This window comes from Giraffa tippelskirchi, chromosome 11, assembly GCF_054371585.1.
Source record: "Giraffa tippelskirchi isolate mGirTip1 chromosome 11, T2T-mGirTip1v1.2.pri, whole genome shotgun sequence".
Classification (NCBI taxonomy): domain Eukaryota; kingdom Metazoa; phylum Chordata; class Mammalia; order Artiodactyla; family Giraffidae; genus Giraffa; species Giraffa tippelskirchi.
In genome coordinates this window covers 4,078,993-4,092,987 of record NC_137285.1, presented here as the reverse complement: position 1 = coordinate 4,092,987, position 13,995 = coordinate 4,078,993, and the positions used below count along the sequence as shown (strand labels likewise).

The following is a 13,995-nucleotide window of genomic DNA, read 5'->3' as shown; positions in this document are numbered from 1 at the left end:
TATGTGAAAGCACCCCCTGGAAGGAATGGGTTTGGACTGTTCAGCATCATCGGATGTCATCAGAGGGTGGAGATGATGTGGAGGCATCTTCTCGCTCAGTACAAGGAGCACTTTTCTAACAATGGAGTGGTTGGCCTTGGTGACCTGTCACTGGACTGTGACAATAGAGGCTGCACAGCAACTAACTGGTCATTTGGTTATCAAGCCACGGGGAGCCAGGACCCCTGGACAGGGAAGGGCTTATCCTCCAGGTCTGGTGTGAGAGTCCTCACCAAACTCTTGGGTGCTCCTGGCCATCTCTGCTGGGGAAAATGAGGACGGGCTGGCCTAAAGCCTCCCCATGCTGGTCTAGGCATTTCTTTTAAATGTGTTTATTTTTGACTGCACTGGGTCTTTGTTGCTGCACTCAGGCTTTCTCTAGTTGCAGTGAGCGGGTGCTACTCTCTAGTCACGGGCTTCTCACTGCCGGCACTTCTCCTGTTTCAGAGCACAGGCTCTAGGAGGAGCTCAGTTGCCCCAGAGCAGGTGGAATCCTCCTGGGCCATGGATCGAAGCCTTATCCCCTGCGCTGGCATACAGGTTCTTAACCATTGGACCACCAGGGAAGTCCTAGTCTAGGCATTTGTAAGACAATCTTCTCATCTCCCACTGTTTGAGTGGGATAGGACCTAGATCAAACTAGGTCCTCCAGGAGTGCATTCTCACCCCTGACCAGATCAGATGGATGAGTCTCCCTATCCAGGCCAAGGGAACCAGTCTGGCCGGCTCACTGGAAGTGTAGCTTTGAGACCTCCATTCCCACCCCAGCTAGGGAGACCAGCTCACTCCAGTTTACCCCAGACTGTCCCCGTTTGGACACTAAATGTCTCCTATCCCAGGAAACCCCTCTATCCTGGGCAAATTGGGACGTATGGTCATCCTAACTGTAGCTGTTTCCCTCTCCCTGGCTCACACATCCACTCCACCCCCAGAATCTTTTCCTCGCTTAACTAACCCCACTGACTCTGTTGGAAGGACCAGGGCAGGGGGGCTGACTTCGTGGCACTCAGGGACATGCAATGCCTGTTAACTCGGCACCTGGTGGGATGGGTCCCTGCCCTGTGGACCGTGCATTCTGGGCAGTAAACCAGATGCATGTTGGATGACAGTTCTGAAAGTAAGGAGTAATATAAATAGACCATTTCCAATTACTGTGGAATAAATTATCCCAAAATTTAGCAGCTTGAAACAATGAACATTTATGAGCTCACACAGTTCCAAATGGGTCAGGAATTCACGAATGAGTGGTTGGCTGGGCTTCTTCTGGCTCGGGGTCTTTCACCACGTTGCAGGCAAGATGTTGGGTTGGGCTGTGGTCATCTGCAGGCCTGATGGAGGCTGTGGGATCTGCTCCCGAGGTGGACCACTCACACACCTAGCAAGTCAGCGCTGGTTGTTGGGGGCTGCTGGCCGGCAACCTCAGTTCTTTGCCATATGGGCCTCTCCAAGTGCTGCGTGAGTGTCTTCACCACATGGCAGGTGACTTCCCCCAGAGCGGGTGATCCAGGAGAGAGTAAGATGGGACCTTCAAGGACTTTGTGAATTGACCTTGGAAATCATACCCTGTCATTTCTGAATATGTCTTTGGTGACACATGTCAGCCCCGCTCAGTGTGGGAGGGAGCCTTACAAGGATGTCAATACCAACATGTAAGATTCTTGGGAGGAATCTTCCATGGCGGTCCAGTGCTTAAGAATCTGTCTTGCAAGGCAGCGGACATGGAGAGGTTTGATCCCTTCCTGGTTCGGGAAGATCCCACAGGCTGGGAGCAACTGAGCCCGTGCACTCCAACTACGGAACCCCCTGTGCTCTAGGGCCTGCGCGCCCTAACTAGAGAAGCCACCGAAGTGAGAAGCCCGTGCGCTGCTACTAGAGGGCAGCACCTGCTCACCACAAGCAGGGAAAGCCCACACGTAGCAATGAAGACCCAGGGCATCCAGAAATAAATTAAAAAAAAAAAAAGATTCTTGGCAGCTGGCTACTACAGTTAGGTTGTGCACTAGGCCCAGCTTAATTACTGGGATTGGGCTCAGATGTCCAAGCCATCTTCTATGAGCACATCTCCCCAGCATCACTGTTTTTCTGTCCTAGGGTCTCTCCCTCCCCTACCTCTCTGAGGTCCCTGCTCGCCCACCAGAGTCTGTGACATCTCTTTCTCCTGAACCTGTTCATCCTCCCCTCTTGGCAGGGAGCTGACCCATTTTTTTCTCCCTCCTTCCCTCCTTTCCCAAAGCCACCCTCATGGAATCTGCCTTCATAACTCATTGCCAAGCCCTGCTGCCCAGTCTGTGAAATGAAAAGACAGGAACCGGGGACAAAGACAGATGGGCAAGGCCAGGCGAAAAGGAGTAGGCAGGTTCATAAGTGTAAAATATGGACAAACCTGCCATCGTCTATTCCCTGGGACAAATAGATCATCACGGAGCGGGCTGCAGAAGAGCAGAGAGACAAAGTAGCCAGCTGTGGCTGTGTCACCCGCTCCTTATTGATGGGCTTTTATGCCCGGGCCCAACTGCTCTCTGAGAATTGCATCCTCCAGCCATGAGACCCCCAAACAGGAGTGACAGGACAAGAAAGCTTTTATGTCTCAGTTCGGGCATGAGCCACGCTGCCAAGTCCCAGCCTTTCTGCAGGATAAGTCATACGCAGACATGAATTACGGGACTTTGACATAGTGCCACATAAACACATGATCAAAGTACCACTTCATGTATGCATATTGGAAATCATACAAATGCCAGAGAAAGAAAACATTTTCACCTGTTAAATACCAAACCATTTCAAAGCTGTTGACGTGGAATGAATGATAAACTGCATTCACTCTGCTGCCACTAGGCAGCGCCACGACAGTTGAGAAACAACCACATTCTGTGTCAATGCGGAGCAAATCACACCACTGTTAGCGTGTTTTGGACTCCAGTGAGCTGTTATTTTGCCGCTCACTGTCATTATAAACCCACTTTAAAAAACTATAAAAATGTCATTCGACAACATCACTCGCAAAGTAGGTATGCCAATGCTGAAAATCACGCCCCCAAATCTATACTTTGGAGCAGCTATCGGATGTGATAAAACACCACGGAGAAGACTGAACCAGCTCTGTGACAGGTGCTGCTGTAAATTTAGTAGAGTGTCCACAGGGAGAGATAATGCTGCAAAGATACAAAGCAAAAATATGGGGGACTTCCCTGGTGGTCTAGTGGCTAAGACTGCGCTCCCAATGCAGGGACCCTGTGCTCAACCCCTGGCCAGGGAACTGGATACTACCTGCCACAACTAAAAATTCACAAGCTGTAACTAAAGATCCCACCTGCCACAACTAAAACCCGATGCAGCCAAATAAATAATACATTTTTTTAAAAGCAAAAATATGGTAAGATGGGTTGTTGATTTACGAGCTGTGTGTGTGCGCATTTTATTGTCTCCTTCACATTCATTCCTACAGGGAAACATGAGTCATGGAATACAACATTTCGAATCATCTGAAGGTTATAGAAGGCATCCTTCCTGAAAAATGTGACTTCCCTGGACCTCCCAGGTATCCTGGCATAAATGCAGCTCCTGGCGCCCACCCCTAGAAGGGGAATGTTATGGGTTGAATTGTGTCCTGTGAAATAACAGAAAACCTTTAGTCTCTGCCTCCAGTTCCCAGCACTGAGCTCCTAAAGCTCTTGTAATTTCCTAAGTGATAAAAGCACCAGGCACCCTTCCAGTTCAGATATTTGGTCTTGGACCCTGGTTCCTGACACAGAGCCTCTAAGTCACTGGGAACTGCCTGGCTTATGGGGACATCTTTTGCTCTAATGAGGTAATGCTTTGTGGTCTCCTGCATGGAGTGGTTGCTGTTGTTTAGTTGCTAAGTCATGTCCGACTCTTTGCAACCCCATGGACTGCAGCCCGCCAGGCTCCTCTGTCCATGGGATTTTCCAGGCAAGAATACTGGAGTGGGTTGTCATTTCCTTCTCCAGGGGAGCTTCCCGACCCAGGGATCAAACCTGTGTCTCCTGCATCGACAGGTGGATTCTTTACCACTGAACCATCAGGGAAGCCCCCTGAACGGGCGCTAGACTAGAAAGATTAAGCCATTGTTAGAAGTATGAAGCTTTTAGCTTTTCCAGCCCACATCCTCCTGGAAGGGGAAGAAAGCTGGAAACTGAGCTGATGATGGATGATGCCTACATGAGGAAGCCTCCATAAAAATCCCAAAAGTATGGGTGGGGTTCAGAGAGCTTCCAGGTTGGTGAGCACATTCACACGCTTAAGTATGAATAGGCATAAGCATGAATTTTAGGCCAGAAAACAGTCACTTTTCACTGCCTGCTGTAGACAGGACCCCCTGTAACCTGCAGCACGCTGTCCTTGGAAGTCCACGGGCCCAGGCTAAAGACCTGGGTTTGGGATCCAGGTTGTTTCTCTATTTGGTTGCATAGTCTTTGGCCAATAACTCAGCTTTGGGTCCCTCGGTTTTCTTAACAGTCAAATGGGCATAATAACCTACATGATTATGAGAATTAAATCACATGCATGCATATGAAAATGAACCCCAGGAGAAGGAAATGGCAACCCACTCCAGTATTCTTGCCTGGAGAATCCCAGGGACGGCGGAGCCTGGTGGGCTGCCGTCTATGGGGTCGCACAGAGTTGGACACGACTGAAGCAAAAAAAAAAAAAGAAAAAAAAAAAAAAAAGAAAAAAAAAAAAAAAGAAAATGAACCCCAGTTAAAGTTCCACTTATGCATGCTGTGAGGCTTTGCTATTTGTAATGCCATTTCCTAGTCTCCTCATTAAACAAAAAATTATTTATTTATTTGGCTATGTTGGATCTTAGCTGATGTAGGCTCCAGGGCACACAGGCTCAATAGTTGTGGCGTGCGGGCTCAGTTGCCCGTGGCCTGTGGGATCTTAGTTGCCCAGCCAGGGATTGAGACCACTTCCCCTGCACTGCAAGGCAGATTCTTAATCACTGAACCACTGGGAAGTCCCCTTATTCTCCCCATGTTAAGTGTGGATAATAAAATGGAGGTCCAGAAATGGTAAAGACCTTTTCAAGGTTACACAGCACATTAGACACAGAGGGCACTCAATAAATATTAATTTCCATTTAAGAGGGGCTTTTAAACATGTCATATTATTATTATGCCCATTTTTACAGATGAGGTAACTGAGGCTCAGAGAAGCTAAATTATGCCCAAGGTCAAGGTAAGGTAGAAATCCCTACTCAGGTCTGCCTGCTTCCAACACTGCAGGTGAGTCTGGGCAAATTCAAGGATCTTCAACCCTAGGCCCGAAATGAAGAGAGAGAGCACCACTGAGGTGCTCTTTACAAAGTTCCTGAGGCCTCGTAGGTTCTTACCCTTATTCAGGTAGGAGCTGTTATCTGCAGATGCTTTCATCCAGGTTCAGTGCTCAAGGTAGCACATTGGAACATCCAGCTATGACCTCAGAAGTCTTAGGTCCCAGGTCGCACATCCTTGACCTTCCCTTATAGGGGACAGTCAACACCTCCTGGTTGTCACAACCAAAAAAAAAGTCTCCAGACACTGCCAAATGTCCTCTTGGAGGGAAAAGATGTCACCTGGAGCACCACTGATCTTCTAAAAGAATGAAGGAACAAAATGAAAGTCAGGTGAGATCTGGATTAAAACAGTCCTATATGCACACTGCAAATCTACCAATTATGCTTTGGGGTAAATTACTTCATTTCACCCTTATCCAGTTTCCCCACATATAAACAAGGGATATATACCTACCAAGGTAGGTTTCGATAAAGGTCAGAAGTAAAGAATTCATAGCACTTTGCAAAGTACCTTATGTAAGCACTTAATATATGGCAGCTATTAACATTGTTCCCATAGTTTGAGACTGTAAGTATTTCCTCATGTCCTTCCCTTATTCATGCAACAGATATTTAATAACTGGTGTTTGTATGTCAGGTCTTTCTTAGCGAGCCCTACCTAAATTTTTCCTTCTCAAAACCTTATCTGCTACCTGCTATTACCATCTCTATTTATTCTTTGTGAACAGCACTTTTAATGCCAGCATAATAGTCTACCACATCTATTTTGACTCATGACCCTGGCCTCCCTTCTGAGGTCCAGACCCACACATCTGCCTGGAGGTCCCCCAGGAATCTCAACAGCATGTTTGGCCAATTAGCCCAGCGCCTAGCACCTAGTAAGCCTTCCATAAAAATAAGCAATTACTGGCCATTACTGTCACCTTTAGTCCCTGCTCTCTGATCCACCTCCTCATGCTACTCCTCAGTGGGTTCCCAAAGTCACTTATTTTCTGCCAGCAGTCCTGGCCCTGGGTTAAAGCCCTGATTAGTCGTCCCTATGGGGAGCCCATAGGAGAATCCAGCCTGGTTTTCCCACCTGCAGGGATGAACCAAAGCCATGAAAATAAAGACACTCCCACACTAAGCCCACAGTGTCCTAAACAATCAGTTTGGTGGGGAAAATTTGCTAGCAGTTGGCAGGACATAAAGTTCCTCCAAAGCAGCCTGGCAGCCTTGCCGGGTGTGCCAGCCAATGATTCCTGGGGCCTGGTGGTTGCTTCACAGGCACTGCAGGGGCCCACAGGGAAGAGCTAATTTATGCTATTAGTATAGTTATAGCAACAGCCTCCACTGAGTGCTCTAGAACTATCGATCACCATCTCGGGGCTGAAACAGGCAATTTAGAAGCCACCAATGGTTTTTCCAGTAGTCATGCACAGATGTCAGAGTTGGACCATAAAGAAGGCTATTAGCCGAAGAATTGATGCTTTCGAACTGTGGTGCTGGAGCAGACTCTTGAGAGTCCCTTGGACTGCAAAGAGATCAAACCAGTCAATCCTAAAGGAAATTGACCCTGAATAGTCATTGGAAACACTGATGCTGAAGCACCAATACTTTGGCCACCTGATGCGAACAGCCAACTCATTGGAAAACACCCCGATGCTGGGAAAGGTTGAGGGCAGGGGAAGAAGGGGGCAGCAGAGGATGAGATGGTTGGATGGCATCACCGACTCAAGGGGTGTGAATCTGAGCAAACTCCAGGAGATGGTGAAGGACGGGGAAGCCTGGTGTGCTGCAGTCCGTGGGGTCGCAGAGCTGGACACGACTGAGCAACTGAACAACAACAACCAGGGGAGGAGAGCAGAGTAAAAGACCAGCAGCCTCTGGTGGGACAGGCTTGGGTGTGAGTTCCAGCTCTGCCTCTCATTGTGTGCATGAGAGCCAGCAAGGAACTCGGTCATGCGGAGCTCCTCTCTCCTCACCTGTAGGGTGGGGGTGATGCTAACGGCTAACATTTGTGAAATGCTTCTTGTTCAGCCATTCTGGTACTCAACCATTCTGTCTCATTTTAAAATTGGATTTTAAGTACAGAAAATTATACTCCCCCATCTCTCTCTCTCTCTCTCACACACACGCATCCATAAAACCCTTGATGACATTAAAACACGTTTATGATCCACAACTGGAAAACACAGAGCAAAAAATGAAAAATGCTTTCTTTTTTCCTTTTGTTTGGCTACGCCCCAGCAGCCTGCAGGATATTAGTTCCCTGACCAGGTACTGAACTCCCTCAGTGAAAGCCCATAATCCTAACCACTAGACTGCCAGGGAATTCCCCCAGAATACTTTCGGGGGGGGGGGGAAGTATCCACAAAAAGAGCAATTTCATAGGATTCGACCTAAAATGACCAGCCACGTTCTAAACCCTTTATACGTCTCAACAATCCCGTGGGGTAGGTACAATTACTACCCACCTTCCTCCATGGGGTCTCAAAGACTCCGACACCACTCAGCGACTGAACAACAACGATAACCCTCGGTAATAATTATAATTTCTCCCTAAAGAGAAGCAGAAGGATTTCGGGGCGTGGTAAGCGCTGGCTACCTAAACGGCCTCCACAAGTGATTTTAGAGTTTGAGAAACACAGAGGTCAGCACACGTAACCAGTCAAGTGCTCAACAGGCTTATCCACCCGGTGTCCGAAACACGATCCCCTGGGGCGCCACACCCGGAGCCGACTTGGTCCGAAGGGCAGTCCCTCCCGGGAACAGGGGGTGACGCGTCTCCCGCGCCCGGGTACCAGCCTCTACGTGTTTCCCCGGGAAAGGGTCGGCGGGGCTCAGACACCTCAACCAGTCTTGCTAGAGTAGGCGTACCCCTTACAAAACAAAAGCGTTCGGAGTGACTGCCACTGCAGCCACTCAACGGCGAGCCCAGGCCCGCGCCGCCAGTTAGATTTGAACTTCCGATTGGTGAAGTGATGCCGAAGAGGGTGGGACACAGCGGGAAAGTCCTGTCTGCCTCGGAGCGCTCAGCCAACCGTGGTATCCGGGCGGCAGCCGCCGGGTTTGGTTGCGTCGTGTGTAGTGATCTTGGGGGCCCGAGGGCGGGGCGGGGAGCAGGCCGGGGGCTGCGGGGAGGGGACGCTTCCCGCGGGCGCGCGGAGCGAGGACGGTGACAGCCACGCGCGCACGTGCGCGCCCGGCTGCAGCGCGGCCCTGAGAGACCTCCGTCGGCCGCTGAGAGGCGCGCGGGCTCTGGGCAGCCGCCGTCTAGGGGGCCCGTCCGCGGGCGTTCCCAGCGTCCCCGGCCCGAGTCTCGGAGATCCGGGCCGTGCCCGCCGCCCCGTCGGTCCCCGATCGCGATCCCTGCCCGGGGCCGTCAGGGTCCGCCCCCGGGACTCCCCTTTCCGTTCCTGGGCAGGGTCCTCGCGGCCCATGCTGGCCGCTGGGGGCCCGCGGCGCTCAGACAGCTCCCGGGCCGGCCGGCCGGCCACCATGGTGGCCCTGAGGCCTGTGCGCCTCCTCCAGGGAGGCTAATAGGTCCCGAGCGCAGGCCTCGGGGCGCGAGGGTCCTGCGCCTGAGCCCCGCGCCATGGCCGGGGCCATCGCTTCCCGAATGAGCTTCAGCTCGCTCAAGAGGAAGCAGCCTAAGACATTCACCGTGCGGATCGTCACCATGGACGCGGAGATGGAGTTCAATTGCGAGGTAACTGGCTGGCAGCCCCGACGGGCTGCGGCGAAGGGCAGCCCTTTGGGATCCGGCCCTGGTTTGGGTCCGGCACCGACCCGGGCGCCCTTGCCGCGGTGACAGTCAAGGTGGAAGCTTCGGGATTCTGTTTATATCATCTCTGGGCAAAGATAGGGTCGGCCAGATCCGGAAGGGACCATCTAGGCCCAAATCCTCACGTTAAAGATAATTACTACTTTTTTTTTCAATGGGGCTTTCGGGTTTGGAAGCACTTCCTGAAGGGTTTCATTCATTGTTACTGCATAAGTCTGAAAGCATCCGTGGTAGCGAATTCTAGTTCTCAGTGTCACGCTTAAGCTCCGGCTCTTTAGAGTTTCAACTTTATAAGATAATATAATAAATCATAGGTGTTAAAAGTTGCATCTCGTTGGGAAAGTCTATATTGTTTCCCTTTTTCACAGCCTAACTTTTCTAGAGAAAGTTCTTTGAGGAAAGTGATGGTATCTTAAACTTTCCATACAGTTTCTGCCTTGTAACAGTTATCATTTATTGAATACTCAAGTGTCTGACATTCATTCACTTAATTCTCTAAACAACTCAGTTTAACCCCTCTGGAAATTGTCCTAAGGACAAGCAAGCATCAAGTGAAAAAACATCTACTCAAGAAAATCTATGAAAATTCGGTGAGGAAGGCAGGAGTTTGTGGTATTTGTTTTTTGTTTTGGCCGCAAGGCATGCCTTATCTTAGTTCCCCAACCGAGAATCCACGCCCCCTGCAGTGAAAGAGCAGAGTCTTAACCACTGGACCCCAGGGCAAGTCCCAGGAGTTTGTGGTATTAATATTTGAACCAAGACCAGTGCCACCCTCCTGCTCTCAGCTCTGGATGGCTACAACCCAGGACACTGGGCTCCCTCCCCTCCCTAACTACCAGTCCGACAGCTTTCTTCCCAGAAGGAGCATTACTTTAGGGCTTCTCCTGCCCAAGGCTGCTTGATACTGAGGCTCAATCCTGTGTACTCTGGGCGTTGCTCACGGAGAATACTGGATTCCCAGTGGTTCAATCCCCACCCTCAGTTTGTGAGATGGGTGGTACCAACCAAGAGGGACAAACTGAGATGACTTCAAACTGACCCCTGCCTGACCCCTGCGGTACTTCTATCTAGAGCTCAGAGATTTTGCCTGGAGGGAAAAGCAGGCTTTAAAACCCTTAGCTTCTAATCTCTTCCCAAAAGTATGGACTTCATTTGGAGTAGAGACTGGAGAAATTTATGCCTGAGGGTGCTCTTGAGAACTGTGAAGGTTTTGGTGAAAGGCAATTGGAAGGAGATTTGTGGATTTAATGACGATACCACTGTAGGCAGCTAGTTTGCAGGAGAGTAAGACAGCTGGGAAGAGCCCTTCTGGTCAGAAGAAAATGTCAGACACTGATCTCAGAGATGGTTCTTTCAGAAGAGCCACCTTTTGATTGGATTACTTTGTAGAACAAGTTATGCTCTAGGGTATTGTTGGAAATAATAGAGCAATGTATCACAATAGTGGAGTGTAACAGTTGGGTGCTTCCTTGGTGTCTCAGATGGTGAAGAATCTGCTTGCAGTGAGGGAGACCTGGATTTGATCCCGGCATTGGGAAGATATCCTGGAGAAGGGAATGGGTACCCAGTCCAGTATTGTTGCCTGGAGAATTCCATGGACAGAGGACCCTGGCGGTCCTAGGGGACATGACTGAGCCACTAACACTTTCACTTTCAACAGTTGGGTGTGATCAGGGAAAGAGAGGAAGAGTGTCCTACTAAGACCATTGTCATCTTGGGTGACTTTGGGCAAACCCAAAGATATGGCTCCCTGAGGAGCAACAACATAGGCCTTAACACCATGAGAGCGAAATAGATTTCACTAGAACAGTCCAGGCTGTTACTCAACAGCAAGCAAATAACAACATGCCCAGGGTAAGGGTGGAGAACCACTCCCTAGAGTTGCTATAAATATGTTCACAGAACTAAAGGAAAACATGATTAAAGGTATAATGATATTTTTGCATCAACTAGAGAATATTAATAGATTGTTGTTGTTTAGTGGCTAATTTGTGACTGACTCTTTTTGAGACCCCATGGACTGTAGCCCACCAGGCTTCTCTGTCCATGGGATTTCCCAGGCAAGAATACTGGAGTGGGTTGCCATTTCCTTCTCCAGTGTATCTTCCTGACCCAAGGATCGAACCCTCGTCTCCTGCATTGGCAGGCAGATTCTTTACTACTGAGCCATCAGGGAAGCCCAATAAAAGAGATAAGAATTATGAAAAGAGCCAAATTAAAATTCTGGAGTTGGGAAATACAATGACTGAAATAAATTCATTAGAGGGGCTCAAAGTACATTCCAACTGGCAGAGGAAATAATTAGTATACTTGAAGATTGATTGATGGAGATTATGGAGGCTGAAGAGTAAAGAGAAAATGAAGAAAAATGTACTGAGCCTCAGAGAAACGTGAGGATCATTCAGTACATCAACATATATGTAATGCAACTACCAGAAGGAGAGGAGAGAGAAAAAATATTCCCCCCAAATTGGCTGAAACTTCCTAAATTAATTGAAAAAGAATAACCAGTATATTCAAGAAGCTCAGTGACCTCCAAGGAGGACAAACACAGAGATTCACAGACACATCATGGTAAAAATGCTGAAAGTCAGACAAGGAGAAGATCTTGAAAGCAGCAAGAGAAAAATTACTTGGCACTTTTAAGGGAACCCCAGTAAGATTAACAGCTAACTTCTCAGCAGAAGCTATGGAGGCCGGAGGCAGTGGGATAAGCACTCAAAGAAAAAAACTTGTAAACTAGGAATTCTTTATCCAACATAGCTGGCTATAAATGAAACAGACCTTTCAAAAATAAAGTTAAAATAAAGACTTCCAGATAAACAAAAACAGAATTTGTTGTTTTGAGACCCACCTTACAAGAAATATTAAAGGAAATTCTTCAGGCTGAAAGCAAGTGACCCCAGCTAGTAATTCAAATCCAAATGAAAAAAATCAAGGAGCACCCATAAAGGTAATTATAGAATTATAAAAGACAGTATAAATATATTTTTCTCTTTTCTACTTTTAAGTGATGTAAGATGCAATTGTATAAAATAATTTTGTATATAATGTACAATACTATTTGTATATAATGTACTATTGGACCTATAACATAGAAACACATGTCACAACAAAGATCCCATGTGCTGCAACTAAGACCCAATGTAGCCAAATAAAGTAATTAATTGAAAAATAAAAGTAAAAATGATATGGAAATCCTGCATTTAAAAAATTCAATGTAATTCTGTATGTCTGCATTGAACAATCTGAAAGTGAAATTAAGAAATGCTATTTATAATAGCATCAAAAAGTATAAAGTAGGGGCTTCCCTGGTGGTCCAGTGGCTAAGACATCATGCTCCCAGTGTAGGGGGCCCAGGTTCGATCCATGGTCAGGGAACTAGATCCCACCTTGCCACAACAAAGGCTGGTTACAGCCAAATAAATAAATTATATGTATTTTAAAGTATAAAATATTTAGGAATAAATATAACAAAAGAAGTGTAAAACTGATACTCTGGGACTTCCCTGGTGGTCCAGTGGTTTAGACTCCCAGCTTCCACTCCAGGGGACACAGGTTTGATCCCTGGTTGGGGAGCTAAGATCCTGCGTGCCATGCTGAGCAGCATGGTGGGGGAAGAAAAAAAAAAAGCAGCCTTTCTTGAAATGAAAAATAATAGGTATGGCTTTTTTCCAATAAAATTTTCTTTATGGATGTTGAGATTTTAGTTTCATATAATTTTCGCAAGTGAGGAAATGTTATTACATTTTTTTTCAATCACATAAAATGTAAAACTCACTCTTAGCCCTCAGACTGCACAGAAACAGGCAGTGGGTTAGACTTGTCATATGAGCCATGGTTTACTGACCCCTGATTGAAGTTACTGTCTGGTACCTGTTATGAGAGACTGACCCACAGGGACAGAAATTTTTAGTGACATTCCTTCAGCCATAATTTTGCAGTGGAAAGCTGTTAGCTTTCTTCTTTAAACAGACCCCAGGCCCAAAGAGGATGGACAACACTATCAGCAATATCAGGGTTTCTCAACCTTGGCACTGTTGACATTTTGGCTGGAGGGTTCTTTGTGGTGGGGCCTGCCCTGTGCACCACAAGGTGTGTAGATGGCATCTCTGGCTTCTACCCACCAGATGACAGTAGCACACCTGCCTTGCCCCAGTTGTGACAGCAAAAAAAGTCTTTAGGGAATTCCCGGTGGTCCAGTGGTTAAGAATCCGCCTTCCAGTGCAGGGGACACAGGTTCGATCCCTGGCCCTGGAACTAAGATCCCATGTGGTACCGGGTAACTAAGCCTGAGCGCCACAATTACTGGGCCTGCGAGCCCTAGAACCCGTGCTGAACAACAAGAGAAGCCACGGCAATGAGAAGCCTGCAGAGTTTTAGCCATTGGACCACCAGGGAAGTCCTGAGAATTATGCATTTTTAACAAATTGTCAAGTGATGCCAGTGCTACTGGCCCAGGATGTGTTAGTCGCTTAGTCATGTCTGACTCATTGTGACCCCATGGACTGTAGCCCACCAGGCTCCTCTGTCCATGGAATTCTTCAGACAAGAATACTGGAGTGAGTTGCCGTTTCCTTCTCCGGGGGATCTTCCCAACCCCGGGGTCAAACCTGGGCTCCCGCGTTGCAGGCAGATTCTTTACTGTCTGAGCCACCAGGGAAGCCACACTAAACGAACAAAGCAGCAGTAGAAAGTGCATGGACCTTGAAATAAGACACACATGGGCTTGAATTCCAGCTAACCTACTTACAGCTTGGATAAGATACTCAAGCTCTCCAAACCTCAGTTTGCACATCAGTACAATGGAACTAATATTACTGACCCCGCAAGATTGTTATAAGGACTTATGGAATGCTTAGTGCTGGGCAGGAAGGAAGGGACTCTAGTCAGC

At 48.0% G+C, this 13,995-nt stretch overlaps 1 protein-coding gene across 26 annotated transcripts in view; it reads left to right on the top strand.

The window, feature by feature from the left end:
- The first annotated feature begins 8,359 nt into the window (after positions 1–8,359).
- The window catches only part of NF2 (NF2, moesin-ezrin-radixin like (MERLIN) tumor suppressor), a 67,713-nt gene continuing 62,077 nt past the window's right edge, over positions 8,360–13,995 (top strand). For all 26 annotated transcript variants that reach the window (XR_014069007.1, XR_014069010.1, XR_014069009.1 and 23 more), the window contains exon 1: positions 8,360–9,026. Coding sequence is in view for 22 of the 26 variants with exons in the window: in XM_081542713.1 (XP_081398839.1) it covers positions 8,913–9,026 (114 nt within the window). In the remaining 4 variants the exon portion in view is untranslated. The remainder of the gene's footprint in view (positions 9,027–13,995) is intronic.